Source organism: Battus philenor, unplaced genomic scaffold, assembly GCF_028537555.1.
Source record: "Battus philenor isolate CCGP_79_NKW_IND1 unplaced genomic scaffold, ilBatPhil1.0.hap1 SCAF_18, whole genome shotgun sequence".
NCBI lineage: Eukaryota > Metazoa > Arthropoda > Insecta > Lepidoptera > Papilionidae > Battus > Battus philenor.
The window spans coordinates 4,728,836-4,753,423 of NW_027181680.1; the positions used below are offsets into that span (position 1 = coordinate 4,728,836).

A 24,588-nucleotide genomic window follows, 5' to 3' on the forward strand; every position below is an offset into this window, starting at 1 on the left:
ATTAGAACAAACTACACCTCTATTAAGTAGTTCAATTCAAAAAAATATCTACACGTAATTTATAATGTGTCATTAAATTTATCACAAATCAATTATAATACGAAGCTGTTTCAGTAGCAAACAGAATAAAGTAATTAAAGTTGTAATATCTCCGAAGCCTATTGGTAACAAGTGACGATTAATTACAAAAGTTCTGATCTGTCAGCAACTCAATTAAAGCGGTCATTGTGACACAGACACCGGGGTCGACGAAACCTTAGCAGAGATCTGCAGCAGACAGTAACATTTGCACGAGACGGAACGAAAGAATATCAACATTAGGAACGGGTCGGTTAGGGAGGAGTGGGCGTTCAACCCTCCAGTGGCCTTGACTCGATTCAATTTATCTCTCTTCCGCCGTAATCTGAATACAATTAGAATATGTGCAGCGTGCGGGTTCGGCGTTACGCAATCGATCCTTGTTTATACAGTCTACTTCAATTCTATGCCAATGTCAAACCCTATAGTTGGACGAACAGTATCAGTTATATAATCAGCACAAAATCAAACAAAACTTTGTATTTGTTTGTACTATAGTTTGATAACAAAATTTGAAATCGATAACAATAGCTGTTTGTTATACAAACAAGATCGACACTGAGAAAATTTTTTTGCACATATGGGCAATATAATAATTCTTCGTAGGCGGACAAGCCATCGTAAATAATACACAAACGACCTCGTTGTTCGCACGCGAATATATATATTCAAATAAAAAAAAACCGTACGAGTCTGATCGTTTACGTGAAAACGATCAAAACAAACATTACGACGGGAGTCGAGTAGTCTTTTTCGCTTTTTTTTTCTTTCCTCTCATTTAAAAAGGGGTCGACGGCCTTCCAAGGACGCGGAAGCACGTGGTAGCGTGGAGGTATTTATTGTGACAATAGACTAGAAATGAACGAAAGAAAACTAGGTTTTTACACTTTTTATGATGTCATAAATAAACATAAAAAATTCCCGATAACTGACACATGACATCGTATTGGTCGTTACATATAGTGTAATTAGAGTTTTCTATTAACATCAAAGTTGAACAAATCTCGTCGATTGTGATCTGAAATCAACAAAGTTGGTTATATTCTATATAGCAAACTGCCTCTAACACGGTTGCAGTGACAATATAATAAACGTATACAACACGAGATCTTATAATGGTAACGTTCGTACATAGAAAATGCATGTAGAGCACGTTCCGAGTGTACACGCGGAACCAATCCGTCACGTCAGTGGACATGTCCTTCGATATGGTATAACCAGTTCAGCATGTCGAGATCAGCGATAGGAGGCACGCGAGCGAACTACCTTCGGTGACCATAACTACAGATAAGGTTAGCAACGGCAACAGGCGACGGTCATTGCAATCATTTAATTAACATATTCACCACGTTCATTTCTTCAAATCAAAAGTTTAATGTTTATCTATATTGCCGTCAACTTGCCACACATTATGTCACCGATGGAAGCTTACGTGTTACATTCACGTATCAGAGCAGCATTGTTAGCCGTTCAAATATAGAAAGCTAACTAGAGCTCTCAACTCTAAGTTGCCGGTAGTGTTACAGGGATTTGTAATTTACGGCAAAGTTAAGTCGACAGACGAGCTGTATCGCATCGTTTTTGTTTTTACTCTGGTGTTATACAAAAATCATATCACTTTTGCATCTGCATATGTACGTACATGTAAATTATATGCTTGAGATGCTACAATCACCTGTATATGTGTATAAATATGTATATCCTGTATTTGTTATTTTTATAACATAGAATGCTGGTGATATTGTCACTATTATTATCATATACGTATTCCACGGCCCAAAATACATTCATAGTTTCATATTACTTTCTTTCATAATCTCGTAAGTTCGACTATACCAGTTTAAGTAACAATTGGCGAAATATAATATCGCAAAACCGAAATTCATTTATCTTTAAGTTAAAACCTAACATAAGTGTCTCAGTAATGTTAGTTAGGTCGAAATATTTGTAAACGTTTTTAAAAAAAAAATTCTTACCCAGTGCTATAACGGTATTTTTAAAGAAAATATGTTACGTAACAAAGAAATAACTTTTAATGGAAATAGTTTTGTTTTCAACCTGAATTAAGTAAAAACTTTAAATAACTTTTTTTGGAAAAAATATTATAGACAGCTTATATCTAATTTAATAAAATAAAAATAGCTATCATGCACGTTTATATTTAGTCTGCAGCACGAAATAACTTGTCATACGTCTTACATAGTACCTATTCGGCGAACGAATTGGCCCGGAGTGGAGGTTCGACTCCATCGCCAGCTTGCCTTATCTCATTCCAAGGCATTCCTTCGGCCGCCTGCTGATACGCACGATGGACAACTGCGAAATGCTTTTAGCGCACCTATACTGTGCAACTGATAACTTTAATCAACAATATACACTCTTAAAGCTAAGAGCATAAAATCTCGAACTAATCAACTTACGAGGAGCGCGGTATCAATGCAAAAGAAACCTAATGAATATAAAGGTAAAGTTGTTTCTCCGAGTCACGTTGAATGCAGGCGTCGAACAATACGCAATTCACCTTCGAGCGCGTCGAGTTGCGGTATTGCGGCTTCATTGTGTTAAAATAACGACGGAGCTCGCATTGGAAACGAACGCGACGCGGTCGATAAACAGGATTTTTTATTTGGGAGCGAAGGTAACAAAATCTGTTGTCTACTAGCCTGTCTGCCGCTGCGGACACGTGGAACACGGCTAAAAAGGAAATATGTTCCTAAAATATCTACCACGGCAATACTAAATTTTATAGTGAAATATTAAACTTTTAAAATGCCACATGTAATAGACATGGTCGGCTATCATGAATTTGCATGACTTTTTCCTCAAGCGAACGCCTCGTATAATTTTCCAATGAAACTTCATATTGCCGGCTGTTTGTCGAGAGTCGAGAAGCCCGACGAGCCGAACAGTTGACGTCATAGTATGTTAAGCCTCTACCAGCTCGCAGGGTCGAGTTACGAGAAACCTCACAAAGGCACACCGTACATTGCCGGTTTAAAGTTAGACGTTATATGAGTTAGTGAAGTCGGAGCAGCGTTGGACGAGAGGCGCGAGGCGGGCGCGCCGGCGAGCGGGTGCCGCGGTGCGCGGCATATTGCGGTCACACAACCGGTATCGGAGCGCGGCGGTACAGTCGCCCGCTCGCCGTCTCCGATGTTTTGAGAAAGCCTTGTTGGGCAATCGCGCGACGTTAACAAAACACGATCGCTTTGTGCGCGCCGTTCGTTAAAGGCGCGCTTCGAAACGAAATGGCGAATCGCTTTTTAAGGCGAACACTAACGAACCACCATGTTGCTGACTATTTGGAGCCCTGAATTGAGGACGAAGGCGGGCCGACCGCTCAGATGTAATGCACCTACCTCCAGGAATCTGCTCATATGGCCATTGATTTATCTACATATTTACTTTAAAACGTTTCAAACAGGTTTATTGTAATAAGAACAATTTATCGTGCAAAGAAATAATTGTTTAAATAAATGAAATTTTCCTAATATAATGAATTTAGATATTATTTGCACAAAGTTAAACAAAACAATAAATACGGTAAAATCATATTGATTTTATATTACGTTTTTTTTAAAGTACGTATTAATGAAATTTAAAATATTTGAGATTCATGAATGAACTTGTCCCCTTACACAGGATCAAACGGGCAAAGTAAATACGTACGTACGTAGGTAGGTACAGTTGGCGGGAGTCCGTAACAGTGGGTAAGTAGGTATATAGAGGTAAAAGCGGCGTCCTCGCCCGGTGAACCCGTCAAGGACATTCCGAGGGAAGCCCGACAAGGGAGTTAGAGATCTTCGCATAAATCTGCCACCGCTGAGAAATGCTATCTACACATAATTTCTACCGTAGCTCGGGGCGGCGGGGAAATAACCGTGTTATCGTAGTCTGTATAAACAATACTACAGATAGTTTAAGGGTGCCGGGTACATAGTCTTTCGCATTTTGCTTCTTACGATGACAAAAATAGGGTTAGACACATAGTGATTGGTTATAGGCGTAAATGTTTTAAAGGGGGTTAATGTGTAGTTTATTTGTAAAGCAAAACCTTTAAAAGCTTTTACATCTATTTCCAATCACACTTGAAAAGTTATTACTCTGAAATATATTGCATTAAATGATTATTTTTATATTGGAACGGGACAGGCCAATAAGTTTTGTCAGTACACAGTCTGCAGAGGCAAATAGTTAACAATCTTTAATTTTAATATATAATAAACCGAATTTTGACTACGCTTTTTCTTGCTATGTTATCATTACGTTATTTATTATTTCTGAAACCATTTTTATTGTTAAGGTGTACTATTGACAGCAAATAAGCTATACATTCTCGTAACTCTCGTAACATATCATTCAGTAACTTAAACTGTTTAAACATTGTGATACAATTTGAAAAAAGGGCAACCGTGCTGATGAACACAACGTTCAACATGCAGTCATGTATATCTGATTCATAACATCGGCCGGCCAAGTCCTTACGAGCTTTCCGGTCCGTGTTGTCGCTGGCGCACACGAGCTGTCGACTCGAGTGCAATATCGTTAATGCGCGGGCCCTTGTTGACTCACGAATGAGTCCGCGCAACTATCACCTGACGGCCAGTACGCGGAACTCGGCGGCATTTCCGAACGTGCAACACTTGACATTTAACTGGACTTTTTTAATTAGGTAAATAACAGGAAGTCGGTGTCTGATATAGGTGATACTCCGTCCGCCCGCAGAGATTGGGCCTATTTGGATATCATACGAGAATTTAGAAAGGAGGAAAACATAGGCAGTGTGTTTATATTTCGAAATATCTCCACGTTTGTCTAGTCGCTTACGACGTTTTTAAATTAAATATTTTTTGATACCGAGGCTTCCGGCGAGTTACATTCCGTCACATAAAAACTTTACCTTCGCAGTAAAACAAATGAAGGAAGAAATGAAAAAGAAATTGTTCGCAAAACTTTAAGGACAATGGATGTTATAACAGTCATTGCGATATTGATCGGCTGTAATAAGTAATTTTTACCGTAAATATTTTAGTATTAATTTTCAACGATTATTACTTTGGAGGTATACCTCTACACACTAACGGAGCCATATATGGTTAGGTTCGTGTGTGTCTGTGCGTTTATTCCTTTGATTGACAAACGCCCGTCGACGAATTTAATATGTTTTGCATTGGCCCTTGGATCCCATTCATTAGATTATTTTTTTTGAATTGCGAAATACAAAACCATCCCCGAAAGCCAAAAAATAATCAAGAAACTGTATATATCTAAAAAATCTAAAGTTCCTGATCTTTTAAACCTTCTCTGTTAAAGCTTGTAGCAAACTAAATACTATATTTAGGCTTTATATAAAGGCTTTATTAATTAATACAAGAGGTTTGAGGAACTGGGCAGAGCGCTAAACAAAAACGGACTGTTTCCTTTATATCGGTCGAAACGTAAACTCGTACTTAGAACCTTACGCAAAGTGGCCTCTCCTTTTGCCATCGAGACTGATTCGAGTAATTGCAAGAATACAGCTTTATGAGGAATTTAATGTACGTCAAAAAAGCAAAACGCGGTAGTGGAATGTTGTGAAAACATTTGAAGATCGTTGCTGCCGATTGCATTGATGGTCCGGCACGTAAGACTGACGCGTCGACACCCGGGGGTGGCGGGTCCTGTTTTGCGTGTTCGCCCCCCTCCGGTGGGGGTAAGTTTTTCACGAGGCCCTATATACCGCGACCACCCCTCACTCGTACATAAGGTGGGAGGACGGGGTGGTTCGCGCCCGCAAAAGGGGCAAAATACGGTGTACTCTGGGCGCCCGAGCTATGTGGGTCAATGTCGGGAAAGCCCGCGTCTGCCAGTGACGAAGTATGCACAATGAATCTGATCAACATACCTTTGGATGAGGTGCCCGTGTCCCGAATCGAAAATTTACGCACGCCTTTGTAGTCGAACGGAAGCTCGATTGAAAAACAAAATAGTTTGTTCGACATAGAGCAACGAGTAGTGACTTACCACGTATCAATGTAGCGAACAAAAAAAGTGAAGTGACATTCTGATCAACCACACAAGTGACACGATTACGTTCCAACCTCCAGGAGACCTAATACTCTGTTATCGGTTGAAGCATAACACACGTATCAATTACACGACGAGCTGCCGCCTACGCTGAAACACACGCTACACACACGATGTGCACCAGCCAATCACTGCAGTAAATTGACATTTATTCTTCGTTGTAATTCATTTACTGTAGATGTACAGCATGCATAAAGTAACCAAAAATAATAATATTGAGTTTTCCGTGTAAAATGTTACGTCGTTCGGCTGGTGCACGCGTCGGTTCGATAACGTTTTTCATCTCTCATTTGGATCTGTCAAACCTTTAGCTGCGTACAGTCATTCATCATTGGAGCCGCTGAGCGGTCTCAATTGCACGAATTAATGTTGCCATGCCATTCATATTCAAGTGATTACACAATTGCTTAGCAACGGACTTTACGTTTACGAGTAATCAGATTACTTTTACACTATTTGCTACGATTTGTCAATATTTTTGACATTCATTAAACGTTTGTTAGAAAACTACAGTTTTAATTAATAGATGGTATTTATTTAGATTTAAAGGTAAATGACTACTGTATACATTTTATAGCTTGTCACACATCATAAATATACTAAAGTTGCTATAAGCCATCAAGTTAAGAAACAAACAGATTCCAATAATAAGTAGATCTTAACCAATTTTACTTTAAGCCAAGACTTCATTAAATTCTGTTCGATTTGTTAAGTACTTGTTTATTAATAAAATAATATAAGAATAATTAATGTAATAAAGGTAGAACTACAACGACAGCTGAAAAAATATATATAAACAACAGCGAACAAATTTTAATGTTCTGTCTTTTTCAACATTCGTATGTATTTTTGCCATTTTCATCAATGTTAGGGCTGCGGATACAGCATGCCCGCGAGATAGTGCTCTTCGAAAAAGAAGCAAACATTATCAGAAGTCATAGAGTAACAACACCTGTCTTCCAAAGCACGATTTCTTAACCATGCGTCGTGTTAGCCGTACGGTTAGGAAAATGTACGATACATCCTGGTATTGCTTAGTTGGGATAATTCTGTACTAACCTAACTACAAACGTACTAACCGTGGTTCCTCACAAGAAAAATATTATCTTTACATATTATGCTTATAGAAAACACACGACAGCGTATGCGGCGGCGGCGCCGTTTCGTTGCCATTAAATCAACAAGCTCCCGCAGTAATCCACATAACCTGGATATCCGTGCTTAGGTACGGCGCATTAACCTTTGATTTTCACTTTAAAAATACGTGTGTACAATAAGCCTCAGTAGTTAACACAAAAACTCCGAGCGGTAGCGTTCGTATCAGTGTAAGAATAAAATATGTCGAATAACTTAATATTTTGGGCTGCAGATGCATGCTTATATGCGTTTGGCGAAAGACGCCGTGGACGAAGGACGCAGATACGCGTTCACTCTAAGTTATCTGTATAGACTACAGACGTATGTATGTACGCTTCTGTGTCAATTTTTCTTTTATAAATCAAATTTAGTTCTTCAACTCAGTGTAAAATAGTTTTGTGAATTGTTGGGTTATCGTTTAATATTTATAACAAATATTTTTTATAATACCCATAACTATTTTTAATTATTTAACCCCGTACCAAACGATTATTATAATCCATTACTCTCCGAGTCTTAAATATTCAGTCCACTAAAAAATAAGTGTATCTTTAACGCTCCGTATTACTACGGACGGCCACTAAGGACAATTAAAATCGGTGTTCGAATTCAAATTAGCAGGCCGATTTTAATTCAAACGCCATCCATGATATGATCGCTGCAGTTACGTGCGAGTCTAAATTGTAGATATTCTTTGTAGATATGTAAATACACAAGCTCGATCACACTTCGCTCTAATCTTATCCGCCATCAAGAAGAAACGGATACGTGCTCGAGTAGTAAGTCACCGCGCGCTAATCATGTATATTGATGACATCGCCATTAAGGGGAAACAGATAGTGTCCGGGTGGTACCTAAACGTGTATTCCGTCCACAGTGACATGAGCCTTAGTCTAAGGTTCACGTCGGGCGCGAGTGTTTCTACCATAAAGCCTGCATGAATAAAGAGCATGCACTCACCGACAGCCGGTGACATGGAGCGCGAGCCGCTGGAGCCGGTTGGGCTGGGCGTGGGCCTCAGGTGCGGCGTCGACGAGCGCCCCGCGCCGCCGCTGCCGCCAGAGTCATTGCTGTTCTGACCTGTCAGATCCTGAAACAAAACATACTGCGCTATAAAAACTCACCACATCAATTTAGATATATAAACAAACTCTCTTTAAAGTATTTAGTTTTGTTCAGCTTTTTTCAGTCTTGTTGTCAGCAAAAGAATGCCCGTGTAGACGTATCCTTAGCTCGTTATTACTATAAGCATTGAAAAATGTGGTGCATTGCCTTATATTAGTTAGTCCGTCCGGTGATCATAGTAATGTTCTCGTTAACCTAAAAGCACAGAGATCCTGTGGCGCAACTCAACCCAACATACATGTGGCGCAACTCAACCCAACATACAAACCTTAATATTTGCACATATTATTTAGCTTTAGAAGTAAACGTCGTTGTAGTAGCCAAGGAGATGGCTGACTGCAAAAAATAGGACAAAGTGAACTGAGAGTTAAATTATTAAAAATGCATCTTATCAGGCAAACTCGAAATATCAATTCTTTGTGTGGTGCCCCTATTTGTGACATGTGGGATGACAACATGTTAAACAAAAAATATATATGTTTTAAGGTATAGGTATGTATCTGTTTTCACACATACCGTGTGTCCCACATGACTGTCGAGATATTGAATGGTTGACCTAATAACTCTTTATAATATGATAAATAATACAAGTATTATTGAATTAAGGATAACAAATTAGTAAGGATATATTTGATAGGCGACAACACGCGAAGACATCGTTATCATTGCTTAGCAACGGCACATCGATGATGACGTATCAATTACAAAAAATTAAACAAACCGTGACAGTTTAGTGTATTTTTTTAAACAGAGTGATTGATTACAGGTGTAAAGGCTTTAAAGGAGTCAGTGTAAAGCTCACTTGCTGACACTGAAAATGTTACGTGAATTTATTTTTTCTATTGAAATGCAACAGGCCATTACCTTCAAACAGTACAAAGTCTTCTCGCAGAAATAGTAATAAATAATTATTGTTTTGTTGTGATTTTATAATATAATACTATATTATCTTTACTCGTTTATTTATTATTTTTGAAACCAATGATTTTTTGATGGGTTTACCATACAATTGACAGCAAACGAGCGGTAGCTGTAGCCTGTATAAACTATTTGTATAATAATCGTAAACTATAACTATCCGAGTGTTACCTTCCTTTTTTCGTTCGTAGACAACTTATTAGTACTCGTTTAACTAAAAATGCTAAAAGGTCGTATCGTTGCAAATGTAAAATTATTACTTACTTGGTGCATTACTATTTGCACGGAGATATTAGTGACGTTTCGATTCTCTCTCAGAGATAAAATGACGAATCGATCGAGCCGAGCGAGCCCCTCGTAAAAACTTTTATCTTTTTTGGTAAATATTTTTAGCTTAAAATGACATATAAATGTAGTAGAAAGACATTTATGAAAAAAAAAATTATACGTTCTATATAGAAAATTTGAATATAAACGAATAATGGAAAATTGATTAAGAGATGGCCTGATTATACATACACCTTTAAGCTTTGCATACTAAGAAATATTTAGTAATCCGACCATAGCCTACAACTGTACAACGGAATGAGCGATTTTTATATACATACATACATCAAGACTATTACATTCTTAACTAGTATGAATGAATTTTAGATAAATTTACAATCTTCATTACATGTTAGCTAATACAGTTTGGTCAGAAAATATAATGAATCTGATAATTACGATTGATTCCGTAAAACAGTCTTTTAAATTCCTACCACACAATTTTTTACAACTTCATGCCGACTACCGGTTAGTATTATAATGTAGGTCGATATTAAGTAAAAAGGCATAAGAAATACTTTAATCTAGTCCGCGCACGACGGCCACTCAGGTTCACCCTTCACTTGAAGTCCACTTTCGTTCATTCTCACGAGTCCCTGCCGGCGGTTTTCCTTTCCCTTCTGTTGCCATAAGTGCTTTAAGAGCAAAAATGGTATTTAACCATACTAATTTTAACTATGAAATGACGAGCTGTAGTTTGACATTAATTCTGCACAAATATCATGACTACATTTTCCCCTCCCAGGCGCCCCTTGAGTCGGAACGCTAAACGGATATTTTCCTAGAGTGACAGCCCAAGCAAGAGGCAACCACTTTCGGGTACCATTTAACCTAGTCACTCTATGGAGCGTCTGACGAAGCAATCGAAGACCTTGGTGGCGTACCAATTCAGTAACATGTAGTAGTATGTATTAGAAAAGGCCTTGCAACCACACAGCTCTAACAAAGGCGTTAATGTTGTGAATTAGGAAGACAAGGTATGGCCAATGCACGTTGTTAAGTAAGGGCATAGGTAATTTAGTTTATTCGGGTGATGATTTTTACGCTGAAAATGCAGATCTGAAAGTGATCTGCGGATTGATACAAACCACTTACTTTATTACTAACATTAGTGGCTCCGATTCTGATCATATCTGATAACCGATAAAACGAAAACATTTCCGATGAAAATTTAAAATTTAAGTATTAAAAATGACGGTTGTACAGTATTCTTTTTTTTAGATTTCGTAAATGGTAACCTTATTTACTTTTAATTTTAGATATGCACGTTTGATCTTTTAACAATTTGATATAATTACTTTGTACAGTATTTCACTAATTATTTCGCAAAATTCAACATTTTATGAAAATATTGCAAACCATTTATTTGTATCAATTTACTGTCGTACCTAGACATTGGTAAAATAAAAATTGATTTACCTCATTATCATACAGAAACTATTCTTCTATATATATAAAAAAACATTTTTCCCCAAAAATAAAAAAACGAAAGTTTCAATTACAAAATTGATTAAAAAAAATGCCTATCTGCTTTACATCAATATGTGTAGGAAAAAAATTTCAATGGTTGGTATGATATCCAATTTGAATGAATCCAAAGGTTTTGAGGCGCTTATTGCTAGACCGCGATAAATAAATAAATTTCATTTTAATGTTTCAATATTATTCTTGTTTTCCTTTCACATACAAGTAAGGGAGACGAAAGTGTTAAAGTCGTAAATAATTTTTTGTTTTAGTCGCAAGCCAGTTTGCCTTATTACTGGTGGCAGTAGAGCGGCAGCGAGCGCACGTCACGACGCATACTCAATTAGTATACAAGTTATATTGTAGCTGGAACGTCGCGACACTGCAACCCCGACTGCAGAGCTCGCCCGCCGCACCTGACACGTGTCAACGGAGCGCGGCCGTAGCGTACAACAATAGAACATTGCGAGGATTCCCCCGGAACAAACAAAACAAAACATATGCGCCGCTTATCTATAGAAAAGTTCCGTCCGAGTGCCCGGTGTCCCGGCTTACCTTACGCAATCGATTCTCGTTATGAATTGATGTGAAGATCACGTCAAAATGATCTTTACGAACGGTGTTAGAGAATCAAGTGGTCGGTACAAACTTACCGTTTCAAAAGAAATGGGTCCTCCAACTCGTAAATCAATCGTCGGAGAGCCGCCGCGAGTCGCGCGTCCAACGGTACAGCGAGGAGGTGCAACACAGCCGGCAATCGGCGACACCAAACTGCCAAACGGACGCGTAAACACGGAGCTTTTCGAACTTAAAACCTCGTGATATTATTGTAGAGAACGGGCGCGTTCACAGCGAACGAAGGCGCTCGACGAGGCAGTAGGCGAGTCGACCCCCGCCTGCGAGGTTAATGCGGGGCGGTGCGGGGCGCGCGGGGCGGCGCGGTCCGACGCGGGGCTGAGCGGGGCCGGGCGGGGGGCGCGCGGGCGGCGGACGGGCCGGGGCGCGATAACCACGCCGATGTTTTTGCCGCGCTCCGGCTCGCTCGGCGCGGCGCATAGCGGCGTCCCGCTCGCACGCGCCGCCGACTCGTCGCGCCTCGCCGCGCCGGCCGCTGTTTTATTGCCCGACGATTTTAACGTGCGCTCGCAACGTCCGCCGAAGCACAAAAGTTTTTATGGAAATTTCATTCCGAATGCGCCTCGCTCGCTCGCTCGGGAACGTCAATATAAAAGCACGATAACGAACGGACGAGTCAATTAATTATTATTGTTGGAAGCTGTCGGGACGTGCCGGGCCGCTCTATCTGCATTCTGTTTCTGTTGTCCTCCACGGCATAAACATATTTTTACCCTACTGTTGAATAATAGAAGTACGCCGATTTCGTTTAATGTTCAAACTTCACATTCCGAAGTATCATAACTATAAAACTAAAAATCGATGTATAAGCAACGTAAAGAAATACTCTATGATGATTGTATATCTTTATAACCGTGTATGATCGTAGGAATGATTCGGAATTATACATCCACGGCGCTCGACTGTTTGACTAATCGCTATCTACTTTTAAATAGCGGCGAGAATGCATCAGTTAAAATGGTTATCAATAAATTCATAATTATCTCGTTATGGCAGAGTTAGAAAACATTCGCTCACTATATTGCTGAAATCTTTTATAAAATTTGAATGCAAAATTATTGTTACATTGTATAATGATTTCATTGTATCACGGTCATGGCCAAGGTAATGGCACATATAATAATTATTTTCGCGCGTGGCTTTCTATGTAAATATCACCGCGACTCTCTATCTGTCACCTAACAGTATAAACATATAAACACCCATGTGCGTGGTTCAAACACCATACTCGTCTTCTCATATTTTGTTTTCAAACGTGAATAACGCGGCTCATAAAATTAATCAAGTACCCGCGTTATAAGAACGACGGCCGACTGCACTTGGCCCAAATAGTGCAAGAGTCTGCGTTCGAATTACCTGTACATTTTTACCTCAGCATCTTTAAGGTTACGGTTCATGTTAATTTACTTTGTTTTCCGCTTTGTTCTGAATTATTATATCCCGTTAGTTACGATACATTATGATTGATTAAAAATGTCGACCTCTAAATCAATAAGACCATAATTTAAAATTATACAATAATATTATTTTTATTAGATAACGAAACTTTAACAAACCATTATACTATTCACTAAAAGTGATCTAAATTAAGTCTATTATATTTTGTAATCAAATTGATAATTATAGTTAATCTCCCAATAAAATTTATAAGCAAGCAACTTTCAGCCGACAGGGGGAATTCTCTGAACCAACAGTGGACGTCATACGACTGAAATGATGGTGAATATTCATATTAAAGTAATAATGTCAATATAACTTAAGAATCCGAAACAATTAGATGTCTGAGTAACAGACGTGAGACATGGTGAACCTACATACGCTCGTATATTCAGCATGTGCACTTTCAGCGACGGGAGGCTCTTAATTCAAAGTGGCGTTTTAATGCGACGGCTAAGTGGACTAATCAGCCTTAACAGCTAAGACCAAAAAATATATTACGAGGCATTGTGAACTTAAAACATGCTGGGATGAACGTAGCTTTGTACTCACTTTGACGACTAAGTCCGTTTACTTTCGTCTCCGATAAGAAAGTAAAATAGCTTCTCGGTAGGTTCATTAAAATCTAGGTAATAAATTACCAAAAACAACAGACATATTTAGAAATAAAAAAGCATAACGGAAATAACGGAATAAACTTGCCATGATTTACAATAAATAATTAGATATTAACGCGTTCTATCGTAAACATCAATTAAATGTAAAGATAAATAAATTAATTTTAATGGGATAAATAAGAATATAAGGAAATTACCTAACTAGATATTGATCGCGAGCTCTGCAGCGAAGGAAGTCGTCGTGGAAAAACAGGTTCGCATGGTATTTTTGGCGCCACGTTTGCTTAGTTCGCATCGGGGAATTTTGGTAGGTAACAATCCTCAGTATAGTCCATTCCGATACAGTTAATAACAGTAATGTATAGTGCAGTGCGATAAAATACAGTAGAATACATAAGGCCATAAAAGATTTTTGAAGTATTTTTTGACTACCAAGAACATTTTTTCTCAACAATGAGTTTTCACAAAAATATAGGTCATTTTTTGAATATAAAAGTTCTTTTTAAATCATTCGATGTCCACATTCGATTAAAATAAGAAGTTTCATAAACATGGCGGTTATAAAATAACCAATAAGATAAATTGCATATATGATAATATGAAATATAATTAGGACGTCGTATCACAGTAGGTTATAAGCAAATTTATTCTTGTGCGTTAAGGTATATACAGGTTTATTGGTTAGAAGTATGCCTTAAAGGGGTAAATGAATAACTCATTTGACAGCAAAACAAAATCTTAAAAGCTTTGCAACTATTACCAATCATCAAATAGTCATTATTCTGAAAAATGTTACATAAATTATTTTTTCTGTAGGTATGCAATGGGCCAGTAATATCTAACAGTAGAGTTTGGGACAGATAGTAAGTAATAACTCATATTAATATGTAGTAATCCGAATTTTGATAACGCTTTTACTTATAGTATCTCTAAAACCATTCATTTTTGGATAGGGAATATCATACATTAATACACAACAAATGAGCTATACATTCACCAGTTTAAAGCCATTACACCAATAACCAATCATGCTGTATATAGTGAATAAATGGTGAAATACAAATTTCAGGAAAACAAGTTCAGGACACTAAAATAACGTAAACACCCTTAAGAGCATCACTCACTCCACCATGTAGGAATTAAAATTAGGCATAGTGAGTGGAGCGCGTTGTAATCTATTGCATCGGTCGCATCGGGTCCGGGAGGCGTGTCCGTGTGCAGGGCGCACGTCTACCCAGATGACTGCTGCAAATAGTAGGGCTAGGTCAGTGGCACGTAAACCACGCTCCAGGGCAACGGGCACTATAAATAGCCAGCCGATGGACGCCGCGCTCCCATATACGCAACCGCAAATACCTTATACACTACTTCTACTTCGAGAAGCGTCAGTACGGAGGCAAGCTTTATTGTTAGTCTTTATGTATCGCGCTAAATGAATAACGTGATAATAATGTTGCCGTTTGGACGGCACAACGCACTTTTGTAAGCAATCTAGGTAACATTGAGACTTCTATTAGTGTAGCAATGTGATAGCGAGAGGATATTAAATTATTCAAATTTGGAGGGCATCTGAACGTAGTTTGGCTTATCATTCACAAGTTTGTACTTCTAGTGGCTTAATAAGATTAATCATTATTATTTCAGCCGATAGACGCTCACTGGACGCGCATGAACTTTCCCTAATATCGCCACTATGGCCGGTCTTGCACTGCCTCACAAATTCTTGTAGTCAACATTCATCGAAAGTATATTCGGATTTTTAAAATTATCTGTATGCAGTAGCAGTACAACTGTCATCAGTTACATTGATATTAAATGTAGCAGGACAAACCTTGATAGGCTTAATAAGAAAGTAGTATGATTATTGTTCTTTAATATACGTATTATCGATCTATAATTATTTATAACTTTAAATCGTAGTTAAATAACAATTCTTTTTTAGAAGTAAATCAAAAAGATTTCTATTTAATTTTTACATTAATCAAGAATTCCTAGATTAGTTAAAAATTAAATAAAAAAAGATGCCTACTAAGTTTACGCAGGTGCTGCATCAGCTGTTTTCTTTTTGAAAACCGAGAATTGCGCATAGCAACAACGACTTTTTCTATGTTTTGTGTGACTAAGGCTGAGGTCTTCCGTCTAGAGCCCTTGCCATGTAACAGCCGCTTCGGCACTACATGCTCCTTCCCCAAATCCGGAAGTAAATAATGTTATCCATGGTCCGGCCAAATGTTCACAAGGGAGCCCCAGAGCATTGTTAAGACAAATATATTTAGACTGAGGGCGCCCGTAAGGGGTAAACAGCATTACTAATTATAGTTCTTCTTCCCAAACCGATTATATTTAATAGACACACTACCGAAAACTTAATGTAGTAAACACATTTTACTTTTTTAAATTTGATTTCCGCTAACAATACACATTACGTGTGTGATGTTTATTAAGGAGTAACCGACCGTTTATAAAAACAATACGACGTATCGACTCGGAGAGCGAGCCTCGCGAGATAAAATGGGATGAGCAATGTCACCCGCGACGGTGAGGCGTCGGCATCAATCGCTCGCTGCAAGCGGCCCGAGATCGCTGCCGAGTTCATCGACCGGCGTGTGAAAATGTTAGCCTCGTAAATAAATAATTCACAAGGCTAGTGTTCTCGGCCACGTGCGGTGGGCACGTACGTAAACGTTCACGTTACGCAATCGGCTCGTCATCGGCCGCGCTCTACCGGCATGCGAACGCATGCATGCTATAGATACACCCGCCGTGTCGCCTGACGTGCCCAACTGCTGGATACAAAGTTCACTTCACCGATTGTTATATATCGTTAACAATATTGCCTGCAAAAGCAAATTACATATGTCGTCAACTTTTGTTATAGCTTTCAACTGTACTATTGGAAATGAGTTCTAATGAACGTCTTACGGCTGTCAAATGATGACGATATTTAGTTCTCTCGCGTCGTTATACGTATATTTAGTTAATGTAGGCCGTGTATGAATTAAAACCCAAGACGTATACTTCGTGTTATATATTCAGCGCCGGGGTGCAGAGCGAGCGGGTGAATATTATAGTAGAAGGTTCCGTAAAGATAAGTAGCACACTTCATGGAATGTCTTTATAGACCACCTGTTTGCCGGGTCGGTGTCGGGGAAACAGCTGATCGGGCCCCGAACGAATTATTATTATTGTTGTCGAGTGACTTCCCCGGTTATTTATTTTTGACGAAGGGAGAGTCGGGCGGGCGCGGGAAACAACTTTCCCTGACGAATTCTACAGACTGTTCAGCAGTCTATTCGATGAATTAATGAAGGGAAACGTAGTTTTTAGTTAAAATAAAAAGTGATAAATATCATTATGAATCATCTGGAAATGTATTTATATTAAAATATTTTAGTTATTATTTCAGTGTAATGATGAATTTCTATGACGGTGGCATGTTGATATACAAATTTATGTAATTGTCCTACCAGTCCGACTAGATCAGGGCCCGGCATCGTCTAAGTTTAAAGCCCTTATAAAAAGGCCACAATTTCTTCCTTACCAATAATAAAAACAACTTTTTTCACAAAAATATCTATCTATTTATTCACAAGAAAATCTCAATTTATTTGTATATATTACATATATACATTTTATATACTGGTATAAATGGATGATAATTATTAATAAAATATTATTAAAGTAAATTTTTTTAATTCTTTTAAGCTTGCAGTGCTGCTTAAAAGGCATTTACATGTTCCGCAGGTGATTGATGATGATTTCTTTGAAAGTCAATAAACATTATTTGCGTATGGAATTAGAGCCACCGATTGCCAAACCTTGGACTAGGCGCATACAGCACATAGCTGTAGGCGTCGAGATGACACGTTTGTAGTTGAAAGCAAAGCAGAGTTAAGCGGTTAAGAAAACATTGCGTGGGCCGCGGCGCTGTCGCCGGTCGACTGTAATGACAGCGCGCCGCGACTGCCGCGCGATGATATTATCGTGCACGAGCGCTGGGTAATCATCGCGGTGGCAGCGGGTTTTTGTGGCAAATGACATGTTTGCCCGCCGCCCGCTCGCATGACGGGCCCGCCGCTCATTAGAAACCTTTAATAACATGACCTCGCAGCGCGCCCCACACATCGTCCGGAACACATTTCCATGAACATGCACCGCTACCTACAAATTGCAATATCGCGGGACATAAATCCAAAGTCGAGTTTGATATTATATGACATGAAATTCGAAAAAATTACTGCTTTAGATGATGTGATAGAATGACAATATATAGTTCGCGCTTCTAGCAGACTAGAAGTTGATTACCCAGAAACCAACGTGGCTATTGTGATATCCATACCTCTATATACATATTGGTCAAATGTGTGAAATCTTTAAAGATGTGAATGTACAGCTCATTTGCTGTGAATTAATGTGCATCGTATCCAAAAATCAATGGTTTGAAAAGTGATGAACATTAAAGAAACTTTTTTTTAAAATAAAGATTACTGCTAAAATTAAATATTGTTTACTATATGTTTCTGCAGACTCTGAACTACCAGAAGTTAAGCCTGTTGGTAATGCTATAAAACACCTTTTGCTGATAAAAGCTACATTTACCACTCTAAAGCTTTTGCACCTACAACAAACCATCCTGTACATTTATTTATAATATTATTCTTTATTATTTAATTCTAAAAAATCATCCGCTTTGTGTCGAATGTATAAAACAACAATTGATTGCGAACAAAGTCCTTTATCAGTTTCAATATCGGGTACCAAATCAATAAACAAGTGAAGAGTTACAAACAAACGATAAACGGAGCGCTCGATGTTTATCATTCAACGCGATCGAACCGAAGATGAGAAAGAAAAAAAAAACGAGCGCGGGAACAATGCGACTGTCCAATTAAACGAAATAAGTATACGTCATCGAAAGGTGTTTCCCGAAGAACGGCACACATGCACGCATGATCAGCTGACTGCTCCGATTTTAACTCACACCAGTGAGCCGACTGTTAGAGAACATAAATAATGACGGCCCACCTAAATAGCTATACGTAACACGTATAATAAGTACGCGCGGTGCGGGCCGGCAGAGGAATGCGCGATACGCCGGCGTTTTCTCCCGCTCTTTGCTCTCTGGGTTTTACGTCGAAGCAAATAAAAGCGTGGCGGCGCTTAAGCCGTTCTCGTTTGGAACGCGACGCGAGATCGCATTAAATAATCAGTGACGCGAATAAACATTACTTGCGCATACGCGACCAAAACAATGCGCTGCAGTAATCGGCGAAAAGCGTGTTCGCGCCGCCAGCAATGGAGTGTGAACCGTGTCTAAACAGAAACATTTACAAATTATTTGAGCTTTATGAACCGAATGTTCACGAAATAAGTTTTCTAGTAGTCGAGGCCCAAATTAAACAATTTAACGTACAACAGATCTGAAAATAGCAACGGATATAAAATATTTTTAAGATACGATAAAATATGTTATAATCAAAGATCACCTCATGGTATCGTATTTCATCATTACGATCATTTCAGTCATAGAGCGTCCATTGTTGGATACAGGTCTCCCCCATAGATTTACAACAGCAATGGTTTCAAGCGACCTGTATCCAAATGTCTAATGTCCAAAGACTATTATAATATTTAATTTAAAAGGAGTTTGCTTTCATCGTTAACAAAAAACAGTGTTTAAATTGAAAACATTACACAAATATAACACCATACTATAAATACGCAATAATGTGAGATATATTAGACTAAGGAGTAATTATTTATCTAAAACCCTTAGAACCATTTATTATGGCTCCGATAACGATAAAGCGTACTTTTCAAAATTAGTTACAAATTCACTTTAAATACGACTCGGCCTAAATGATTCAATACGGTAAGTACAAATTAAGCATTTGACATAATGAACTTCACATGTAAAATCTGAAGTTTATTTCATATTTAGTTTTTTTAGTGTTTTGTGTTTTTACAACACAAAACACTAACAAACATCTTATTTATCTGTGGACGATTGATATTTCCGCAGATCTAATAAGTATAACACATGCATAATAATAAAAGGATCCCAATAGCTGTCTAACCTAAAATAAAATTCCAAATCCAAAATCCTTTGTAAATGACGTCAAATGGACTAATAAAAAAATAGAAAGCACACTTTAAAGCACTTCTAGTTTTGGACAAAGCACCGGGTCATTCCCGCGAACTTAAAACTATGCATCCACATATAAAGGTGATTTTACCTCACATTACGACGGCTTTGCTATAGGGAATAGTGTAGGCCTTTATGGAGCTTACATTACATTAGACGAACCTTCAAAATTTTGACATAGCAAATTCTTTGTAAACATAACAGAATTATTAGAAGAAATGAAGCCACACACATTAGTTTTGCTGTAAAAATCTGTGGTCTGCTCTAACCGAGGAAAATGACGAAGAATCTGTGCAAGTCCAAATTTTGACTGCAAACAACCGAAATCGCGAACGGAATAAGACGAGATGGGTTAAAACCGATAGAATCAATTGACTTTGTTGATAAAGATTTGACTGAAACCGATTTGGATTTAATGTATGTATGTAAATTCACAGCCCATTGAAGAAAAGGCTTCAAAAAGCACTGGAATGTGACATTTAATTTGAAAAACATTAATTAAAGTTTAAGAATGGCAAACGAGCTTTGCGATTTCTTTATGAAGATTGATCCGTTCTATGGAACCTAGTCTTATTTTTAGAAGGCAAATTGCTAATGCGATTGCTGCGTATTATACAGTTTCAATTTAAGGTTCAGTTTAAAAACTGCCAAGCCAGAGACAATTACACAATTCTTAAAATCATTGTGTAAGCCTGAAGATAATTAATCTAAATTTTCAAAAACATCATTAAAATTGATTATTTTATGTATTTGTTTTCTTACTTTGTCACCAAGGAACGTATCTCCTATAATCCCATATAAATTGCCGTTCCGATTTCTTAATGCATCACAAAAGAAACGAAATTTCTTAAGCAATGTCCGTCACACCACTTGATATAGATACAATAAGTCTTGTCTCGAAAAATATAAGTTTAAAAGAAATAGGTTATGCTTTGCTTATGTGTACAGAGTATAGGACACATTCGCACCAAATCTTCTCAGACTGAGCTCGGACTCAAACAATACTTTTTGACAGCAGGAAGAAAATCAATATTTAAAACCAAAAATATTATATTACTGGTGTAGTAAAAATTACATTACACGAATATATTAAAGTTACGGATTTTTTACGCATTTAATAATTAAACGTCGGATAATATTAATTTCCTAACAACGAAAAAAATAATACGATAGACATTTTATTAAAATTTCTTAAAATAAACTATTGCTGCAATTATAAGTAAGAAAATTATTTTTTATCGTTTTGGTTAAAAATGCGTGTCCAAGCCCCACGTCAGATTTTTTTATGAATTTCAACTGATTTATGTATGCTAATAATATATGATTAAATAAAAATTTATAATATTCTGAAATACACATTCCTGTACAATAAACGCTGCCATTCTAGAGAGTATACAAAATTCGGCTTTAATATACGCGCGCACTAAACAAAGATACGTCAAGATATATCGGACAGTTTTACGAGGACAATAAAAAGCGAAGTAAGAAATATCACTTTGTTCAACTGGTGTTATATCAAGCTGCATGAGACGGTTTATTTTGTAGCAAACAGAACACTTTCGGTTGTAACACACTCTATTCGTACAGGATTGTTGTATTATGTAATAAATCATTATAATTGAAACAGACTAGTAGTCGGGAAAATAATGTTTAATACCGTAATTTTTAAATAACTCATTATTTTGTACATATATATATATATATATATATATATATATATATATGAATGAAGATGAAGGTACATCTCGCAATAAAAGTCGCCTATGTATCGTGACCGACGGCAAAATTTATTCTATTTCTCACGGCTATTAGGTGTGACTTTGTAAATATAAAATAATATAAACAAGATAAAACAGATAAAATAAAGTTACAAGGATAAATTAACATTGTACATAAACGTCGGTGGCCTATGGTTAAAACTTAGCAACATTAATGGCGTCAATTAAAACGAGTGCCGCGCCACAGACGTATTTTCAGGAGTCCGGTCATATGATAATAAAAACAAACATCTAGTGACAGCACAGCCGCAAAATAGAATCTGCAAGTATCGAGCCAACGCACACAGGCGGGGAGCGGTCGGATGTCACGCACACGGGGGCGCGGGCGGGCCGTGGGCACACACGCACACAGGGGCGCGCGCTGCGAGTAGATAAGAATCGTCCCATTTTACATTTAGTCATGCGGCCGATACTTACTGTCTTCGTAGGCAGCCTTATGACGACGGCCGTCTTGGATGCTTGCTGGGACGGCGGAGCACAGATGAAGGGGAAGCGCACACATGCACTTCTCGCACACACAAACACTTATATTTAGGAGGGAGTGTAGTCTACGAGTATTTGTCTAGGCCGAGTTACGAGTTGGGAGCGTCGAAAGCGTCGCACGGCGGCGGGTTCGATTGCGCTAGCGGTGCGCGCGTTTCAGTTGGCGCACGGCGACTGGCGCAGGCGAGGCGAGGAGCGGGCGGGCGAGCGATTTCACCGCGCTGATATTGCGACGGCAGGCTGCGACCCCCCCCCCCCCACACACACACACCGCGCGCCCTTGCTGCACGCACAACCACTATTACGCTCCATGGACCTGTATTTCGTATCCTATGGCGCACATCGTTAGCGCTTTATTGTAAATAACTACTCCCAATAATGTTCAACGCTTAAGATAACAATCATTACCCTGAATTATAAAATCATCACAAAAAATATACACCGTCACTTGAGTGTTCAGTATAGATTAGCCGTACGTATATGTGGGTCAAATGCGCACGTCTGTGTCGGTCATAATTGAGTAGGTGCGAACACTGTCCGCACCGCAGTCTATTAATTAGGCATTATTGATCGGATTGTGTGCAAACGTCATGTATATTGCTATTGTGATATTCATCTCATTACCGTTGCGGTGTGAAACATAACGCAGCGTCGGGAATGCGGGTCAATAGCATGTGCGCAATTGGAGCGCTAATTCAATTCGTAAACGTAAAAGATATATTTATATATTAATACACTTTGTCTCCAAATTACTTTTAAAGTTAAAAACGTAGTCCGAACCGCAATAAGAAAAAATGTGAACTACCACAAGTTGAATTTACGAGGATAAAAAAAATCAAAATAATATAAGGGAATGAAACCAGGCGCCAATGTGGCGCCATTGGGGCCCGAACAAAAGACGCCCAACGGTCTGCGCGAGAGCAACCGAATTCTGATCCTATCTGTGGAATTTTTTCGCCGATAACAATTTTCTCATTTCTAAAACTCGTGTTAAATCTTTCGAAAACGAATATAAGATAAAACCATTTAAAGTTCGGACCATAACATGAAGCAAAATTTTGAATTTGTGTTGAAATTTAAAACAAATACATAAACTACCAATAATAAAAACACTGAAATAAATATTTCGGTTCCATAAACATACTGGCATGGGTTCGAGTTCTGTAAATTCCGGGGAAAAATATGCAAAAGGACGGAGCGGCGAGGTGGATTATCGTTAATTTTCGATGTAGAAACCAGTTCCGCGCTCGCGGGGCGGCCAGCAGCTCGGTGCAAAATAAAAGAAATATGTTTTAGTAGGTTAGCGAGCGTGTTTACGATCGAATTCCTCCGGAGCGATTATGTAGCCGTTACTTACATAAGCGGCGGGCACTGCGGCCGCGTAATTAGACAATTAGTGCTGCGGCGCGCTGTCGTGTAGGCGCTGCAAACTTAGCCCAATTTAGACATCAGCGGACGCATCTCGGAGTTTCCGTTCCGTTGCCGTCGCTAATTTATACGACATTGAGTGATGATTCGGAATTTTCCTTTTACTGCCAACGACATCGCCGGACGGCTACTTTGTAGCATTTCTAAACATCGTAGCGCGCCGGCAACGCCATCTGTCGGGCGCTCGGTCTCTCGGACCGGATACCCGACCAGTTTCGTAGTGACACCGAAACACCTGCGAGATTGGAAGCTTGCTCTGCGCCTTTATTACGAACACTATTTTACTTCGAAGAACCTATCAGTTATCATTACGTTGTTCTATAAACAGCATTGTTTCACTGACATCAATATAATTGTAACATTAAAAATTTTATATCACTAAAAGAGTGATTTCACTCACACATTGCTATTTTTCTGAAATATATATTTTACTTGTTCCCAACTTTGTACACGTCCAGTGGTTTATCTTGCCATCTTACCGAAACTGTAATTTTCATTTATTATGATATAAGAATAGGGAAAAAATATCGCCGATAGCCCATATTTTTCTTTATTATCCACATCACTTTAAATGACTTACGTACGTCATAAGAAGAATGCTGAAAACTGAAATTAGTTTGAATTCTTCTATAAGGCATCATCCAACTTAAAGCTACGGGGGTTCCAAATGCGCCCAGGTCCAAGAAAAGTCTACAACAAATTCGGACATAATTAATTTAAACGTAAAAAGTTCCAGGCAAGCTGTCTAAGCACTTTTGCACGTGGAGCGGGCATTATTCGTTGCGATAAGTTGAAAAATTTTCATTTAATTGTTTTTTTTTTAAGTAGTATAACTTCACAATACATTCCTCTTAACTCTGTGGACATACCAAAAGTGCGCTCGTACATTAAGCCAGTCTATGAAAGACATATTTATTTGCGATCCGCTTTCTAGTACTAGTCGACCAAT

At 38.4% G+C, this 24,588-nt stretch overlaps 1 protein-coding gene across 7 annotated transcripts in view; it reads right to left on the reverse strand.

The window, feature by feature from the left end:
• The window catches only part of osa (trithorax group protein osa), a 101,507-nt gene that overhangs the window by 23,780 nt on the left and 53,139 nt on the right, over nt 1-24,588 (reverse strand). For all 7 annotated transcript variants that reach the window (XM_068763713.1, XM_068763712.1, XM_068763711.1 and 4 more), the window contains exon 5: nt 8,242-8,371. In XM_068763713.1, the coding sequence (XP_068619814.1) occupies nt 8,242-8,371 (130 nt within the window). The remainder of the gene's footprint in view (nt 1-8,241; nt 8,372-24,588) is intronic.